This window comes from Xyrauchen texanus, chromosome 33, assembly GCF_025860055.1.
Source record: "Xyrauchen texanus isolate HMW12.3.18 chromosome 33, RBS_HiC_50CHRs, whole genome shotgun sequence".
NCBI lineage: Eukaryota > Metazoa > Chordata > Actinopteri > Cypriniformes > Catostomidae > Xyrauchen > Xyrauchen texanus.
The window spans coordinates 7,952,037-7,972,282 of NC_068308.1; the positions used below are offsets into that span (position 1 = coordinate 7,952,037).

General features: G+C 37.2%; 1 protein-coding gene across 4 annotated transcripts in view; it reads left to right on the forward strand.

The window, feature by feature from the left end:
• Nucleotides 1-20,246, forward strand: part of LOC127626586 (ankyrin-3-like) — a 209,010-nt gene that overhangs the window by 158,983 nt on the left and 29,781 nt on the right. For all 4 annotated transcript variants that reach the window (XM_052102480.1, XM_052102483.1, XM_052102481.1 and 1 more), the window contains 7 exons: nucleotides 133-239; nucleotides 3,277-3,501; nucleotides 8,786-8,940; nucleotides 9,526-9,737; nucleotides 15,877-16,084; nucleotides 16,180-16,276; nucleotides 16,432-16,660. In XM_052102480.1, coding sequence (XP_051958440.1) covers nucleotides 133-239; nucleotides 3,277-3,501; nucleotides 8,786-8,940; nucleotides 9,526-9,737; nucleotides 15,877-16,084; nucleotides 16,180-16,276; nucleotides 16,432-16,660 — 1,233 coding nt within the window. The remainder of the gene's footprint in view (nucleotides 1-132; nucleotides 240-3,276; nucleotides 3,502-8,785; nucleotides 8,941-9,525; nucleotides 9,738-15,876; nucleotides 16,085-16,179; nucleotides 16,277-16,431; nucleotides 16,661-20,246) is intronic.

Here is a 20,246-nt window from a genome sequence, read left to right on the forward strand (position 1 = left end):
ACTCATACGGTAGCATGTTGATCCTTTAAAAGCACAGGCCGTTTATTATGTTTCACCACAAAAACTGTACTGAATGGAAAAATAAGTTGTTTGTTTGGTTCTGAACAAGCTTGTTTTTGTTCTGTGTTTTAGCACCTGGCTTTAGCTAAAGAGTACAACACTGACCCGCTGAGACGCTACAGCTGGACACCAGACACTATGGATAACGTAAACTTGGTGTCCAGCCCCATTCATTCAGGGTAAGTCATCTGTGTTTTTATCAAAGTAAGTCATCAGTTTTCTGTACAAATGTTAATTGATGCATAATGTGTCCATTTCAAATTAAATACATTTTATCAATGTCAATATTTTAGGTTTAGCAAACACATAGCAACATTCAAAAAACTCAGAACACCTGAGAAACTATATAGCAATGCCCTGGCAACCACCCACAACACCCTAGTATCATGACAGAGAGTTTTGCACTGGCAAACTCCACCTTCTTTTATTGCTCCCTCTCTTATATATCATTTTTTTATGCCTAATCACCTTGATATCCACAAGTTCCTTCCTGCTTTCAATGTATTAACAATAAAATAATCTTAGTTAAAAATTTACTTATTAGAAAATAGAAACCATGACTTATTAATTCAAAAATCTTCCATTCGATTTTTGAACTGACACTTCTGTTAATCTGAGAAGTGAATACGGTTGCCGTAATTTGAAAATATCAGTCAGTTAATCAACCTGATCTATATCGGCTTATCACACCCTCATAAACCAAAGTAAACCCTCTGTACTTAATGTTTAACTATAAAGATGAACTTGATTTCAATAGCAATTCATAATCCCAAAGCAATACAAATATCTGAAGACAGATCTTAATTGTATACAATGTGACCTTAACAATTTGCTTGAATTTTAATAGTTTATTTTAAACTAATTGCACATCTTTGTTAGTACAGTGTCTCAAGCACTTTCTAAACCATCCAACCACTATTCTCTATCTTACTAACTTTTCACCAATGTGAAAAGCCAATGTGGCTTTTCTTCCGTGCTAATCTAAATTGGTGTTTTTGTAAATTTAACCATAGAGTTACCCTACCCAGGGCGTAAAAATAACCATGATGATTTGTAATATGGAAGAAATCGACAGGTCCGTGTCACGAATGCGTAATCGTGAAGCGAATGTCGAGTGTGTCTGGATGATGTATAAGTCATATGAATTGTTATGAATTCTCCTACTCACAGTATTGTGACATTTTCTCATTAGATTATGTTGGTTTTGATTTAGCATGGAATTATCTAATATTTGGTATAAAAACTGACTTCGCATGACATAAATTAGAATGGTGAAATAAATTTGGTATAGAGCGCAACAGTCTGGTTCCGGAAGTAAAAATCCCAGTCATTTATCCCATAGACTAATTGATTTTCAATGATAACTTATAAACATTTAAAGACTGACCTACCGTGAGCTACAAGGTAGTTTATCAATGGTATATGCAGGGACGGAGTAACCACCACCGGGCCGATTGGGCCATTGCCTAGGGGCCTCTAAACCCAAAGGGCCCCGAGCTCTAAATCAATTATATCTTTATTTTGAGACATCAATTATAAATCCATGTAAATGTCAGCATTATGTGAAATACCATTTGTTCGGCCGAAGGCATGCTGGACGACAGTAGCGCAAGCACAGGCACTCGAATGTGCGCTCAAGGAATCTGCGTCTCACAGGTGCTGTGCATTTATTTGAAGGACTACAAAGAACAGCGTCTGATTTACAAAACACTTCCAAACACAAAGATAAGGTGCAGTTTACCCTGGCTGTGTACAAAGCTTATGGTTTAAATTCATAAAAGCGACAGAATTCGTGCAACAATATAGAGGACTTTAAAATGTTTAAGTCCTACACGCATTTAATGTTTAATGATAAAGAGAAAGGTGCCTTAAAACCCTAAATATGTGCACTGTAACCTTTTGTAATATTTGGTTAACCGCGAGAGATCACGAAAGGTTTTTGTGTTATTTGTCAGTTGTCAGGACTCAATAGTAATAAAGAACGTTTATTGCCATGGATGAGTCAAACACAATCTCAGATAGCAGTGCACAGTGAGCTATGAGCCTAAACAGCACAATACATAGATCTTCAAATAATAAAATCACATTAAAGTCAAACAAAAATAATCTCTGTCACTGCCTGCAACATAGTAGGCCTATTCTTAATCAATGGAAAATGCATAATTCTGCCCGGGCAGTCACATTAGTGCTCTTTGCAACTTGAACTTCATCAGAATGTCGATTTGTGACACCGGACTAAACTACTGGCCCAAAACCTGTAGGTTTGTTGGGTACAGTTGGATTTGGGTTGAAGACCTCTAACCATGTACAGAATTACCAAATAGTGATTTTGACATTTGAATACCGTGCACATCCTTATTAATAACGCATGGTTTTGTATTGTTTCGTAATTAAAAAGTTTATCTAACTTACCTTGTGAGACATTGCTCCAAACTTTTCTTCTATCAATTTGAAAAATCCAACCAAATCTGCCAAGAGTCCTGTCGCACATAAAGGTGAACGTAGTCACCGTGACACATCATGGGGGCCTTCATGGTGTTCCGGCCCATGGGCCTCTCAGTTCTTAATCCGTCCTGGGGTAAATACTTCCATTTAAGAAATCCCTCTGCATTATTCAATTTTTTTTTAAAATTGTGTTTGATAGCAGAATTCATGGTAAACAACTACATTACCCATGGTACAGCAGAGAAAGCCTCAGCCAACGAAACTTGAGAAACCTGCCTCGAAATGACCACATGCTCCCATGACGCACTGTGTATGATGTAATCAAGTCGGTCTATTTTGCAATAACTGTTAATTATATTGTTTCTATACTTACTGTGTAATCAACAACCTAAAATTGAAATTGAAATTAATAGTATATTCACATAATTGTTTTATTCAATGACATCATTCGCAATGCTTTATGGGATTGTAATCTGGGCCCTCATGAAAGATGATAAGTCTTATGTCCAATTTCCATGTGGAGGCACACGCTATTCTCCGCATTAACCACGCACAACTCATAACATGCCCCACCGAGAGCGAGAACCACACATTATAGCGTCCACGAGGAGGTTACCCCATGTGACTACCCTCCCTAGCAACTGGGCCAATCTGGTTGCTTAGGAGACCTGGCTGGAGTCACTCAGCATGCCCTGGATTCGAAATCATGAATCCAGGCCCCAACTGTAAATGTTTTTAAAAGTATCTCTTCATCATGTCTTTCTTTTGCAGGTTTCTGGTGAGCTTCATGGTGGACGCCCGAGGCGGTTCAATGCGAGGAAGTCGCCACAATGGCATGCGCATCATCATCCCACCGCGCAAGTGCACCGCACCCACACGCATCACATGCCGCTTGGTAAAGAGACACAAGCTGGCATCCCTGCCACCCATGGTGGAGGGCGAGGGGCTCGCAAGCAGGCTGGTGGAGGTGGGCCCTGCGGGGGCACAGTTTTTGGGGTAAGTCCTTATCATTTTAGTCTTTATGACTCCTACTTTTCCTGATCATTTCCATGGAAACCATCTGTGTTTGGTAGTCAGTGAAGTGTTTTACTAGCGAGACAGAGCGGCTTTGCCCACCATTGTCTTCATGCCAATTTCAGCAATGTACAGTAGAACAACTAGATCTCACCTCTTCATTTACTCTTTCAATTTTCCAACAATGGCATCCTGCAGGTAGTTTCAAAATTCCCCATTAAGATAGCTTTGAATTTTGTTAAACTCTTGAGAACTGCTAAAAGAGCCAGCATTATTGGAATTACAGTGTTTTTCCTCCATTCAAAATTTGTGGTGCCACCCAAGGAAAATTTTGGTCAACCAAAGCTAATTTAATTGTATTTGTTGTGATTTCCCACCCTTTCTATGATTTTATTTAATAAGTACTAAATGTGCTTCACAACTGAATTACGCATTGCGGACCAGTTACATGTGTGGCACACTTTGAAGTGTTGTGGAATGATGCGATGATCTGTATAGCGCAGAGCTAAATTAAAAGGCTTAATTAAAGGCTTAAAACACATCTGCACACTGAAGGTATTTTATCATAATTTTTAGTAGGACTTTGTCATTTTAACTGTAGTAATTATTATTTTTTACAATTTATTGTAAAAATGTAATTGTAGATTCATGTTAAATCATCTTTTAGGGTAAGGAGGAAGTCTACTTCATTACAACCGTAGTAGTTGTAGGTATAGTTTTTAATATGTTTAGGCTACTATTCATCCATGACACATGCTAGATTTTGACCTTCATTGACATTACCATAATATTAAGGAGCTATCTATGGTCTTCCCTGTGGCAGTGGCCTTTTTTAATACATTTGTTACCATTAAAATCCCTGGAAAGTTAAAAAGACTTGGCTTGCCTTCAGATATTCTAAGAAATTACATCAATAAGAGCATAAACGAAAAACAATATCTGTTAAGAGAAAGAAAATGAACATTTTCACTAGAAACCCAGTCCCAACTTCTAGTGTTCTACAGAATGTACAGATATTCACTCACTGACCATTTTATTAGGAACACTATGGTCCTAATAAAGTGCCTGACGAGGTCTTCTGCTGTTGTAGCCCATCCACCACAAGGTTCGATGTGTTGTGCGATCTGAGATACTATTCTGCTCACTACAATTGTACAGAGCGGTTATCTGAGTTAACATAGCCTTTCTGTCAGCTCGAACCAGTCTGGCCCTTCTCTGTTGACCTCCCTCTTCAACAACTGGATGTTCTTTGTTTTTGGCTCCATTCTGAGTAAACTCTAGAGACTGTTGTGTGTGAAAATCCCAGCAGATCAGCAGTTACAAAAATACTCAGACCAGCCCATCTGGCACCAACAATCATGCCAGGTTGGAATCACTGAGATCATATTTTTCCCCATTCTGATGGTTGATGTGAATATTAACTGAATCTCCTGACCCGTATCTGCATGATATTATGCATTGCACTGCTGCTACACGATTGTCTGATTAGATAATCGCTTGAATAAGTAGGTGTACAGGTGTTCCTATAAAGTGTTCAGTGATTGCAAGTTGGTTTGACTTCCCAATAGCACTTAAAAAGGCTTTGGATGCTTAGATTATCAATAATAACACAGTGGACATATAGAGACATAAAATGCTTGTTTAAGTAACTTAAGTAATTATGTTACTTATTAAGTAATTGCAATTATGTTTTCAACCAACTTCGCTCATCTGGATGACCATGTACACAAGCTACAACTGAAGACATTTGACCCAGGAAAAACCCTGAATAGCACTAGGTCAATATCCCAGCCTGCAGGAATGATAAGTTCTTCCTTCTTTTTGTTCCTCTAAATGCTGCATGGATGTAATTCAGTAAACTCCATCTACCCCGAAACCTTCCCTCTCTTAGTGAGGGTGAGAGCCACGTTAGCCGAATCCTGCAGCTCGGCCCACGAGGAACAAAATTTTCTGGGTAGGAGTGTGTGCTTAGTGAAATCACAGCAATTCATGTTGATTTCGACACTTAATTTTATTAATGCCATAGCTGATTTTTCCTTTACGTTCATCTACACCTTTTCCTTTGAGCTTTTAGTGACTATAGTTCGCTGAAAGTCAATCACACTGGCTGTTTGGGCTGGTTATGAAGTGCTTGGTGAGCATGAGTGTAAGCCGTCATGGCTGCTGCCTTAGCATTGTGTTTTTATGCTCAGAGATAGTATAATTTGATCTTTTAGTTATAGAGAAGGTATCAGTGTTTTTAAAAGGGTAGGGTCCCTCTAACATTCAGTTTTGAGCATTCTATATTGTGTTTTTATGATTCCATTTAGCAGTTCTAGTAGTTTTGAGTTTGGGGGCCTTCAGACAAGAAATATTTTGTGGTACCTTCTCTGTCTTTACATTCAAAGTTTCTTCCATTGTTCCATGTTTGTCTAATGTTACCACTTTCATCCTTAGTTTGATAATTGGTTTTCAGATACTAGACAGTTTCTGATTTTAAAAAGTAAACATCCAAATATACTCTCATTTACAACAGCTATTCAATTGAATTGCTCCATTTACTGGCCAGAACAGGTGACTTAAAAATTTTATTAAATTAATAATGCGTGAGTTTGATAAAAATATTCTGTATTAATCAGTACTCAACCTCATGTGGGAAGCAAAACTCACTTAAATATAAATAGTAGCAAAAATAATCTGCCATTGAGGTAAGCAAATATGACTTAACCCTCTTACGGTATTGATTAATGGCACCTCCCTTTGGTATTCACGGCCATTTTTGACCGGAAGTGTTAGATGTTTTTTTCTTTCTTTTTTATGATGGAAATTATACAATTTCTTCTTCCCTGAAGTAAGAACAATAAAGTTATGCATTTCCTTTGGGATTGTATGCTATTTTCATCTTATTTACATGTACATTTCTAAATTTTACCATTAATTTACATATGCAAATAAAATTTTAAATTCAGATTCTACAATTCTATAGGTTCAAACATGAAAGAAATATGAGAATGTGACATAAATTGGAGTCAGGTTGCTGCCATCTGGTGAAAATATAAATAACATGGCTTATAAACCATGAAATGCCAGTAACAGCAAGTAGATGGCTGTAGACACCTACTGTGTTGTCTGATGGCTTGTTGTAACCTATTTTTATAATTTATCACAAGATATGCATTTGGATATATATTTAGACACTGTCACACTTCATTTGTCAAAGTTTAGCATTTTAAAATTGTTTTGAAGTGTCAGTTTTTGCAGTTTATGCCATTTAGCTTGCAAACAAATCAGATTTTTTTCTACCAATAATTTATTTAAAACTTGTAAAAAAGTAAATGCATAATAATGTCAAGAAAATGAGCATCAAGATACAGAAATAAACTGCACAATTCGTAAAATTCAATTAGAGTATAAAATGAATCAGAGTAAACATTTGTTTTGCAAACCAAGATTGCTGCCATCAGCTTGAAAACAACAGATGACTTGTAATGCCAACAATGAACAAAGATGGCCGTAGGGCTCCACTTACTGATGCCCTGGTTATGTGTGCGTGTTTGTGTGCATGCGTGTGTGCCTGCGTGTGTGCGTGTGTGTGTGTGTGTGTGTGTGTGCACGTGTTCTACATTGTGAGTGTGTTACCATCTCACCCCTTAATTTCTGAGTGTGTGTGTGTTTAGTATTGTAACTGATTAATAGTTTTGTGTTTGCTTTTTTGACAAATGTAAAATCAAAGCTCTGTGTTATAGTCTCACCTGTTGATTTGTGTGTGTGTGTGTGTGTGTCTGTGTGTGTGTAGGTGTGGGTGTGGGTGTGTGTCTGTATGTTTTGCACCAAGTATGTTTTAGAGTCTCACCCTGTAATTTCTGCATTTTGGCTGATTTATTGATTATAATTGACAGATCAAAAATAAAAACTGCACTATTTTTTGGTCTTTCCCATTCATTTTGTTCAGTGGTCACATTGGTTGGTCAATTTTGCCCACGAATACCAAAGGTGTCGTTTTTTTTGTTTGTTTGTTTATGACCACTTATGACTCATCGAATCAAGCCCGATTACTTTTTTCTTTTTTTGAATGTTCAGATAAAGGTCACAAAGTACTGCTCAGATAAAGGAAACCATTTTTATGAATCGATGAAAATTAATTTCTGTCAAAAATGACCAAATACTATAGGAGGGTTAAGGAAATGAATTCTTAAAACTAGCATAAATATATAGCCATTAAAAATATTAATGGATCTTAAAATGAGACACAAATTACAAAAAATATATAAAAAGTGTAGTAAAAGTGGTCCATATGACTCATGTCTTATATTTCTAGTCTTCTGAAGTCATACGATTGCTCAGTATGAAGATTGAGAACAGTTCTTAATCCACAAAATGATTTTGATTTGTTTGAAAATGTGTAAAGCTGCACGCAAATTGCTTAATGTAATTAAAAGTAGAGACTTCCTGATTTTTTATTTTTGCTGGATATTTATGCTAGTTTCAAGAATGGTCGCCAAGCAACTTTCGCTTACCCCACTGGCAGATTTTTTTGTTGCTTCATTTTATTACATTCATGCTATATTTAAGTGTATTTAGCTTGTTGAAAGAGGGACATTTTTGGAGCATAATAAATTTGGGCCATTTGTACACATTTTCTATATCAAGCATGTCTTGTTCTTGAAACAAGATTTTTTTATGTTGACCTTCACCTAGTGATAACAATGTAACCGTTTTTTAACATTTCAAATTCATACGATTAAAATGTCAAAAAGCTTAAGCATGAATACAAAGAATTATTATTAAATATAATATATTCAAGATACATTTGCTGGAAACTAATGCCTTTTGGAAATGTTGCTACTCTTTTTACAATGTATCTTGTTTTATTAATATATAGATATTTTACCAACAAAATAACAGGACTAAGAAACTGATTAAGAACAGTGTTTTGTTTTTTGCAGTACATCTTTATTTTGCATCTTACTTACATCTTACTTACGACTTTTGGATTCATTTCAAAGCATGAAGCAGTGACACTTGGTAAAACAATTTACTAAACTAAAACATTTGTAAAAACATCACTGCATCTGTCCCCTTGCGTTCAGACTGTTAAACCTCTGCAAGCAACTGACCTTTACATGTCATGTATAATTTGCCAAGTGCCCCTTTTTTGCACTAATGTTCCATGAATGTTCGTCGTCACCATTTACCAAAGTCATCATGAGCACTGTGTGACTTGCCGTCCTGTGTTTGGTAAGTGTGAGAAGTTCCACTGTTAAAGGCCTGTGGTGTGTTTTCATAGCCCTGTGATTGTGGAGATCCCTCACTTTGGGTCCATGAGAGGAAAAGAACGAGAGCTCATCGTGCTCAGAAGTGAGAATGGAGAGACTTGGAAAGAGCATCATTATGACTCCAAAACTGAAGACCTCAATGAACTCCTCAATGGCATGGATGAAGGTAAAATGTTGGTTACAAAAAACATACAGTGCTCACAAGCCTTTAGAAAGTGTTAATGATGATGATTATGATGATGATTAGTGCTGGTTTTCTTAGCCAGTTTTTCAATGGGCAATGCTGATGGCATTATCTAGAAGGCAGGTTGGCCAATGGCCAATATATATCTAATTTATTTCTTATATGAATTATAATGCAGTTTATAATTATAGCATATGTGATGTACACAAAATTGCTGATATTAATTGAGCATGTATGGTACAGAATATTAACTTAAGATTCTCTCAAAAACATTTGGAAACTGAAGTTCAGATTTCTGTTTATCGAGCAAGAAAGCACATTTTCAGCCAATGGCTAAATTTCAAAATGCTTATAATTCAGCCTGGCCAATTTATCAGTCATGCACTAAACATGATTTGTGACTGGAGTGCTGAATATTTCCGCTAATCCCATACTTTTAGTGGTGCATCACTATTGCTGATACCATGTGTATTAAACATTTTTTAAAAATGTAACTTAATATTTAATACTTGTATGTAACCGTAAGTGCAATTCAATCTCATACTGTACTCATAATGTACTTTATAGAGTTGGACAGCCCAGCAGATCTGGAGCAGAAGCGCATCTGCCGGATCATCACAAAGGACTTCCCACAGTACTTTGCGGTGGTGTCCCGCATCAAACAGGAGAGTAATCAGATGGGTCCAGAGGGAGGGGTTCTATCCAGCATGACGGTTCCTCTGGTCCAGGCCTCATTCCCTGAGGGTGCACTCACCAAGAAGATCAGAGTTGGACTGCAGGTAGATTATAATCAAAATAAATCCATACTTTCCAACAGTTGTAGATTAAATGCCTGTTCTCATGCTGTCCAATGGTGAATCTTTGTTATGCTCTGGTAAAATGTAAAAGACTTGTTGTGCACAGACGTTTCACATAAAGTTAATTTTGTAGATATGAAACAACACAACAGTTTCACATTAAGACCACATGAAATGGCTTGATGAGCTTGGTTTTCATTTGTGCAAGATGAGTCATCAATATTTTTGGTCTGCTTTCCGGGACGGGAAAGACTGTTGTCAAGTCATGTTTTAATTGTATAGTGCTTTTCACAACATACATCATTTATTAGCAGCTTTCATAATAGTACATAATAGTTTGGTTTAATTAAAAAAACATGATTGTAAATTGTCCCTTAAAATAAATAAATAAATAATGAAATAATGTTTGGATTTAGGCCTGCTGTGAGCACACTAAATGCAGCTGTGGCAAGGAACACAAATCTCCATAAGAAGTTGGTTAATGGAGAAAAACATAAACAGACTAACTGTGGGGGCCGGTTCCCCTTTGGCTAAATGAATATAACTGTAAATTTAAAATGTGTATATTATTTAGTCTTTTAGGAGTACACAAGCATTTGATGACCCCAAAGCTAAGTCTAGATGCAAGTGAAATAGCGAGTGCAAGGCGCTAGTCGGCTGGGTCAAGTGCAATTGAATTCTGAAGTTCTTCACCATCTGCTACCTATTATACAGTATATTCCATTCCCTGTCAATGAATGTCAAAATAGACTATTCATTAGAACAGTGTTTCCCAACCACTTAACCCTAGTGTGCCGTGAAAGATTGTCAGGTGTGCCATGGAAAATTATCAAGTTCCACAAAATAAATAAATTCACCATGATAAAACCATAATCGGCTACTTTTGAGTTTGTGAAGAGCAATGGTTAATGTGCAAAAGTGACTGATATTTATATGCGTTAAGTGTCTTTCACATGACTCACGTCAGCGCTGCAGAATACATTGAAGTTTATGAAGTGACATCACTTTCCACCAACGTGTTTTTCACACAAACGTTTTTGCTTCACCAATAATGTCTTTGAGAGTACTAATTTAAATTCACCAAGAAAACACTTAGACCTAAACATAAACAAGTCTTTTATTACTTTTTGCTATCAAAGCAACTGCAAGCTTTTTATTTTTCTCTCTTCCAAATACATGTTTTCAATGTTTATTGTGCACACCTCCTGTTTTTTTACGTGGCAAACTCGTAAAATCGGCCCTCTGTGACACTTTATGCAACTCTTTTCATGTGGAGAAAATACGGCGCTTGACGCTGGCGTTGAACGGAGAGTTGACACCTCGACTCAACTCTTTCAGTGACGAAAGAACATTATTGGAACTCAAAATTATTATTATTTGTCTATTATTGTTTTCTTTTCTGATTAAAGTCATGCTCAGCAGTTTAAATATGCTACTGTAGGAAAATGATACTGTAGATCTGCTTTGTGTTTATAATTCTTATACTGAAGTCAGTAGATCTGTAGCCAAGCAAGTTTTAATAAAGGAGAAGGTAAGGACGTTATTGAAACTCACTATTATTAGACTATTATTGTTGTCTTTTTGGATGAAAAATAATGCTCAGACTGAAGACAGACTATAGGTCTGCTTTGTTCTTTTAATGCTTAAACACTATAAAGTCTCTTGGTAGATTTCGGTCATGAACGACTCAAAATGATTCACTGACTCACTCACAGCACATGAGACGCTCATTTGTCGCCACCTAGTGACATTTTCAGAAGGGGTCACTGAACTAATCCGTTAATACATCCATCCATCCATCCATCGTCAACCGCTTATCCTGTGTACAGGGTCGCGGGGGGCTGGAGCCTATCCCAGCTAACATTGGGCGAAAGGCGGGGGACACCCTGGACAGGTCGCCAGTCCATCGCAGGGCTCCATTAATACAATTGCACAAATTTGTGGAACAGAAGCAAGCCTCCCCAAAATACTCTTTTTATTTTGCAGCTAATTCTGCACAATTGTAAACTTGAATAATCTTGAATCACTAAAATAGCTGGAATTGATGCTTTTAGCTTATACTTAAATATAAAAAATATCCCCAGAAAAATGTTCATGGACCTGTGATTGTCTTAACTTTTTGGCCCCTCATGAGTTTGCATCATTGTAATTTGTTGTGGCATTGCAAGAACAAATATACAAATGAGAAAAGAAGCAAATGTGTTGTTTTTTCATTACCCATTTAGCGCTCTTGCCACATGTGACCTCACACAGTGTAGCCTACCTATGTGACTTGTTTTTAAAAAACATTTTTGCATAGTTGAATTTCAAACATAAATAAACACGCTACTAAGATGGACACAAAGCATGGACTTGAAAGTTCTTGAAAAGGAAAAATATTGACAATAGTTAGCCTATGTGTGATAGTGGCCTGCAGAAGACTTTAGTCGTAAAAAGTGTGCCATGGCAGAAAAAAGGTTGGGAAACACTGCATTAGAATTTGGTTATGTAAATGGGCTGTTTGCAATGCATTAGAAGAATAGAAATATGGACCATTTGTGTCTTACATTCTTTTGCGCAATAACTATGTCCTTCCTGTGAAATCTCTCCCATGGCTGCCATCGTTCCAGTGCTATGGTGTTTAATAGTGAAATACTACCGAGGATGTTTGTGTTTGGTCCTGTCATTGCTCTGTGACTGTATTGTTTTTTTTTCTGACTTTTTTCATCACATTTTACAAACTGGGTAACCGTCATTAACATTTTTAATACTCAATGTATTCTTATTGTACATTGCAGACTTCAACCGCACCAATATGAGGGGTAAATAAAGTTAAAGCTCCGACATTTGGTGTGCTGCAGTCTGAATGAAAATGCTAATTTATTTTATTACGTTACATTGGTGAAGCTTTTTTATTATCATTATTATTATTTAACTGATGTTTACAATGGAAGCATTTATTTCTTTACTTGCATATTTACAAAAATCTGAAAAAATCCTGACTCTCAAAATGCAGTGAATGAAACAGATGGCAACGGTATATGACAGCTGTATGTTTTTTTTTTTACGTGGTACACTGTGAAACGGTTTCATCTCTATTCTGCACACAAACTTTCTCCTTCACATGATAAATACGTCATCAATACAATTTTTATGGCATTCCGGCACCAACTTGCATTTACACAGACGGCTTCCCGGCATTGATCTCGGCAATATTCCAGTGTGAGTGAGGTTAGTGTGTCCTCATTTGCAGACGCAGCAATCTGCTTTCATGCCTCCAACATACACGTTAAAATTTGAATGGTTAAGATCGCCACTCGCGCATGTGGAATTAGCACTCAGTCCACCGCCTGTTTCCAGAATAAAGCGGTCTGTAACTGCAGTTCTAGGATTAGCTTCCCAAAAGCCAAATCCAAACCATAACTCTCAGTGAAACGCAAAAGCTGACTCTAGATCAGTGGCTGCTGATTGCTTCTTCCGACATTGCTTGCTTCATTCATGCACAGAGCATGTTTCGTTGCTACAAATAACTGTAAAAAATAAATAAAATTGTGGATTAAATATTAAGTTGTTTGGATAGCATTAAACATGACTTAATCTGTATTTTTATAAATTACATTAGACCCCCACTATATACAGAGTACCCCCACTATTTTCAGAAGCACCCTCAGTGATTTTGATCTGGAACCGGGCCTGTATTGATTCAATGAAACTAGGGCTGAAACGATTAGTCGACGTTATCGACAACGTCGACAATAAAAAATAGACGACAAAAATATTTGTTGTCGAATAGTCATTTGATCTCATTTAACATAACATGAGATCACGTTAAACTATAATTATGATGCAGGAGAGCAGCAGAGGAAGAATTACACAGATCACAGATGCACTCTAAACATTCCAAACAGCTTCAGGTGATGAAGTACAAAGTACAAGGGAATTATACAAAAACACCAAATAAATAAATACAGAAGCACACTTATTATTGAATATGGATAGCCAGAGCTCTTTAAAGGAAACACCCTGGAGTTACATCTTAAATGCAGTTATATTAAATGCGTTATAGCTTTATTAAAGTTAAAATAATATGGAAGCAGATCATGTAATTAACTACAAACTCTGAAACTGGCATTTCTCTGTGCCATCATCGCGTCTTGTATGAGTTGCGTGAACGTCCTGATCTAAGGGGGAGAGATTGAAACTGCACCCCGCTGATGCACACTCGGGCACGGGGACATTCGTCCCTCAAGCGCGCACACTTAATGCATCTAGATTATAACGTGATGGCTCGTGACTTATTGAATCATAATATATGTCACTGTGCATTTCTTATCATGAAGAAAATTGACAATATGTAGTTTTATTAATTAGAGAGAGTTTTTTTTTTTTTGTGAGTTAAAGATGGACTGAAGAGAACAGAAAGGTGAGAGAGGGTAGTCTTCACCCCATTATACACTGCAACTAAATACGTTTTTGATTTGTTTTGGCTTGTTTTCCAATAAAATACAATGTGCATTTACTTTAGGAACTATACTGCAGAAGAAAAAATTGTTATCTGAGAATGTTGAATATAATATAAAAAATACAAATATTTTAAATATCTAAAAATCCTTAAAAAAAAAAAAAAAAAAAGATGCATTCACCTGAGGAGCAGCATATAAGATATTTAGACTTGCTTTTAGAGAATAGATCTTGAATATAAGTATATTTTGTCTTTACTGCACTCGCTGTAACGAATGGTGTGGGAAGGAGGAGGCAGACAGGAGATGCGGATCCAAATGCAGCTTTATTGGGCAAGCATAGAAACAAAACAAACTCAGGAACAAACGAAAAGTCCACAATGGGAAAAAATAAACTAAATGAGGAAAACATAAAGGGGCTAAACAGGTTGGGGAAACATCCATAAAAGACAGGGAAACCTCAAACGAAGACAAAGAGAGCAAGAGCATGAAAACAAAACGTCAACATACAACTTACAACGATAGACAAGGAGTGGAAAACACACAGGGTTTATATACACAGACACAGGAGGATCACAAACGACAAACAGGTGCAAACAATGACACAATAATGGCAGTGAGAAGATCTGGGAATTGTGGGAAGTGTAGTTTTACACACGGACAGTGAGACTCAACAGGGAAAACGTGACATGGAATGGGATCGGTGAAGGGTGACACGGAAAACATGGGGCAGACAAACACAGGAACGTGATACTCGCAAAAGTATAACCAAGTGAAAAAATATACAAAATATACTTTTAACGCTTATTAATATTTAAGATATATTCTCTTAAAGTAAGTCTGAATATCTTATATGTCGCTTCTCAAGTAAATGTATCTTGTTTTAAGGATTTTTAGACCATTTTATATGGAAAACAAAACACTTGATAACAATGATTTTTTTTTTTGCAGTGAATTTCTTTCCTGAATTAAACTTAATACAAATATTTTCTTAATACAAATAACTTAATACAAATATTTTCCTGTTAATTCAGTGAATGTCATTTAGAAGTATTTTTAAAAGATGATTTTGTCCTCTTTATTGTTATAAAGCATGTTTAGTAAAACATGTTAATTTGGGGCACAAGCTGAATAATCAGTAACGAGCTAATGATTACTTAGTGCAATAATCGCCGAATAGTCGAATAATCGTTCTAATAATCGCTAGATTAATCGATTATCAAAATAATCGTTAGTTGCAGCCCTAACTGAAACACAAATCCTGGCTAGTATTAAAAGTGATTGATAGCTCTTTGATATCATCTGATGGTGGAATCCCCAAACTGCAAATACAGGAACTGAGTTTAGACTTTGCGCCGAGATTACACATAGTTCTCAGACGTCTTAGCGCAGTGATGTATTTCTCAGGAAAATAGCAAATTACGCTTTGCACCACTTCATTAGCATACAAAACACCAACAGTTTGTGCATATACACCCACAGGTAATGCAAGCACTCCGCCTCTTGCGCTTTGTGCTGACACTTGGAATAAGTGCTTTCACCAAAATTGGATAAAACGCAGCACACGGTCATTGTACGTTGTGCTGCGCCTAGCGTAATTACAAAAATAGAGCCCATATAATAAAACCTACAAAACATACTTATTTAATGTGGTCTTTAAATGCTATTGCTCTCTCTTAAAGGCCCAGCCTGTTTCAGATGAGGCTGTGAAGAAGATGATAGGTAATCGTGCAACTTTCAGCCCCATTGTGACAGTGGAGCCTCGTAGGAGGAAGTTTCATAAGCCTATCACCATGACCGTACCAATGCCTCCACTCTCTGGAGAGGGTGTGGTCAATGGATACAAAGGAGACACCACACCCAGTCTACGCCTCCTGTGCAGTATAACTGGTGGGTTCGCCTTAAAGATACTAATAACGATGTATTATTACAAACATAATAAATTTTTTTTGGTCTAAGTATTCTAATAAATCATCTCGCAACAGGTGGCACATCAATGGCTCAGTGGGAGGACATCACTGGTACAACACCTCTCACTTTCATGAATGACCGTGTGTCCTTCACTACAAATGTATCTGCCCGGTACAAGAACAACTTATCATCTTCTCTCTTATAAAATCCTCATACCTGCACTGATCTGCTTAAATATCTCTGATCAAATTCTAGACAATGTAAAGGCACTTTCTGTCAAAATCTCACATTTACAACTTTGCAACTGCCTCTTTTGTCTTCTCCAGGTTTTGGCTTGCAGACTGCCATCAGATTCCAGAGACTGTCGGGTTGGCCACTCAGTTGTACAGGGAGCTCATCTGTGTGCCCTACATGGCCAAATTTGTGGTGTTTGCCAAAATGAATGACCCTGTGGAGTCCAACCTGCGATGCTTCTGTATGACGGACGATAAAGTGGACAAAACTCTGGAACAACAGGAGAATTTTGAGGAGGTGGCCAGAAGCAAAGACATTGAGGTACATGTTTAATTTGTTGTAGCGCTGTCAGTGGATTAAATTTTTTCTTTGTGATTAACCGGATAATTTTTCGGAGGTAATCGCAATTAATCACAGATTTTGAAAGTGCTGAAATTTGACAGTATTACAGGTGAAACTCGAAAAATTAGAATATCGTGCAAAAGTTCATTAATTTCAGTAATTCAACTTAAAAGGTGAAACTAATATATTATATAGACTCATTACAAGCAAAGTAAGATATTTCAAGCCTTTATTTGATATAATTTTGATGATTATGGCTTACAGCTTATGAAAACCCCAAATTCAGAATCTCAGAAAATTAGAATATTACATGAAATCAATAAAAAAAGGATTTTAAATACAGAAATGTCGGCCCTCTGAAAAGTATAATCATGCATATGTACTCAGTACTTGGTTTGGGCCCCTTTTGCATTAATTACTGCCTCAATGTGGCGTGGCATGGATGCTATCAGCCTGTGGCACTGCTGAGGTGTTATGGAAGACCAAGATGCTTCAATAGCGGCCTTCAGCTCTTCTGCATTGTTTGGTCTCATGTCTCTCATCTTTCTCTTGGCAATGCCCCATAGATTCTCTATGGGGTTCAGGTCAGGCGAGTTTGCTGGCCAATCAAGCACAGTAATACCATGGTCATTGAACCAGGTTTTGGTACTTTTGGCAGTGTGGGCAGGTGCCAAGTCCTGCTGGAAAATGAAGTCAGCATCTCCATAAAGCTTGTCTGCTGAAGGAAGCATGAAGTGCTCTAAAATGTCCCGGTAAACGGCTGCGTTGACTCTGGACTTAATAAAGCACAGTGGACCAACACCAGCCGATGACATGGCTCCCCAAACCAACACAGTCTGTGGAAACTTCACACTGGACTTCAAGCATCTTGGATTTTGTGCCTCTCCATTCTTCCTCCAGACTCTGGGACCTTGGTTTCCAAATGAGATGCAAAATTTGCTCTCATCAGAAAAGAGGACTTTGGACCACTGAGCAACAGACCAGTTCTTTTTTTCTTTAGCCCAGGTAAGGCGTTTGACATTTGAAGCCCATGTCCAGGACCCGTCTGTGTGTGGTGGCTCTTGATGCAGTAACTCCAGCCTCAGTCCACTCCTTGTGAAGCTCCCCCACACATTTGAATGGCCTTTTCCTGACAATCCTCTCCAGGCTACGGTCATCCCTGCAGCTTGTGCACCTTTTTCTTCCACACTTTTCCCTTCCACTTAACTTTCTATTAATGTGCTTTGATACAGCACTTTGAGAACATCCAACTTCTTTTGCAATTACCTTTTGAGGCTTTCCCTCCTTGTGGAGGGTGTCAATGATGGTTTTCTGCACAACTGTCAGGTCAGCAGTCTTCCCCATGATTGTGAATTCAACTGAACCAGACTGAGAGACCATTTAAAGGCTCAGGAACCCTTTGCAGGTGTTTAGCTGATTAGAGTGTGACACTTTGAGCCTACAATACTGAACCTTTTCACAATATTCAAATTTTCTGAGATTCTGAATTTGGGGTTTTCATAAGCTGTAAGCCATAATCATCAAAATTATATCAAATAAAGGCTTGAAATATCTTACTTTGCTTGTAATGAGTCTATATAATATATTAGTTTCACCTTTTAAGTTGAATTACTAAAATTAATGAACTTTTGCACGATATTCAAATTTTTCGAGTTTCACCTGTATATACTTTTCCTGTCAAAATTATCCATTTTAGGAAAGAAAACTAAAAACAAAGTGTAACAATATAATGCTTTATTAACGTTTTTCCAAACAAAGCCTTCCACAGTATAAAGATAGAAATGCATTATAATAGCTCTAATTCAAGTAACATCAAACATTTCCCAAAGTCTAAGTGGGAGTTTGACTAATTGAAAGAAAAAGTCCCCACATGCTATAGGTTTTATTTTCATTGGAATGAGCTTTAAACATCTCATTTTGGTGATAGTTAAGACTTTTCTACTTTTCTGTGGTAATTAAAATGCACCTTACGTAGGCTGAAAAATACTTGATTTCTATCGCAAGTCCCATTTGGGCTTGTTTTGTACATCAAATAGCATTAAGAGGTCCTTTCTCCATAATTTTGTCACGAAAGTGTCGTTGTGTGTGTGCAAAGACTATTTTATTCACTGAGATAAGAATCTCCCTGGCTCTATCATAGCAGAGAGTGTCAACAGTCAACTAACATGTTACGACAGCTAGACAGAATGACATAATGTCTATGCGACTGCCGCGTTATGCTATTTTATGCTAAGCTTGTAGGCTTACCTTGGTAGAAGTGTGTGTTTGTGTGTGTGTTTGTGTGTGTGTGTTTGTGTGTGTGTGTGTGTGTGTGTGTGTGTGTGTGTGTGTGTGTGTGTGTGTGTGCACGCATAAGTGTAATTACTTTAGGCGGATACATTACGAGGGTTATGCCCTTCAAACCAGTGTTTATGCTGGTCTATGTTGTAAAAAGGTAAATGCGTTAATCGTGATTAAGAAAAATTTACGTGCTAAACTTTTTAAATTAATCACATATGTTAACCCGTTTATTCTGACAGCACTATTTTTCTGTTATAATTTTAGACGTGTTGCTCTATTTTCTAGATTTGATTTACCCTGTATAAACTCTCAGTGTTATTTATATACTTAGTGAGAAACTCTATACCTGCTGATGGCCAGTATTAACATATCTGATTCTTTTACAGACCCCATGAAATGGCTTGACAAGTGCTATTTTCTGTCCTGTTTTGATGTATTTCCTATTGAATCAGAAAGTTGGGTTGGGATATATTAAAGGGCTTGTCCAATAGTCTTAAACTTACATCACAGCCATGAACCTTAATTTGTTTATCGGGACATTCTCATTCTTGAGAGCAAGACGAGTCATCAACATTTTTGGTTTGTTTCCCCTGAAGATAATTATTAAATGTGTACATGGCTGGATTGGTAATCTGGCATACCGGTCATTTTCCCAGTGGGCCGATGTGCACTTTTGGGCCGATGAAGGTTGGGCCAAATGGGCCGCCATTTAAGCTGCCTAAGGGGTCAGCGATATGCAGAAAACAACTTTTCACCGCTCAACAACTTTTCGTATTTTCTATGTAAAATCCCAGGCCGATTTCTCTTCCCAGTCCACCCCTGAATGTGTACATCATCTTAAAGTTAATATTCAGTAATTTTTTTTCACATTAAAAAAGTTTAACTCCTCTTGACGTGAATTGTAATTTTGCAATAAATGTAGGAAATCATGACCACTCATATTAAAATGAAGACTCCAGACATATCAGTAAAGCTGTTTTATTCTACATGGAGAGGGTCCATACATGGGGGCTGCCATGCTAGCATCACATGAAGAGCCAAATACTACTCACTTAATCTCAGTAACATCCTGTTCTTTGACATTTTCACTCATTGTAATCACAGCTGACTGTGAATAGAAAATTTCTACAATGGCATCTGAAACTGAAATTATTGATTTTAATTGATGTTGCGTCCAAGCCGGTAGGTGTCAGTGTAAGTCCAAGATATCACAAAGACAGTTACTGAGTGCACCTTTAAGGAGTAAACTACATTTATTCATTTATATTTATTCATTTGGCAGATG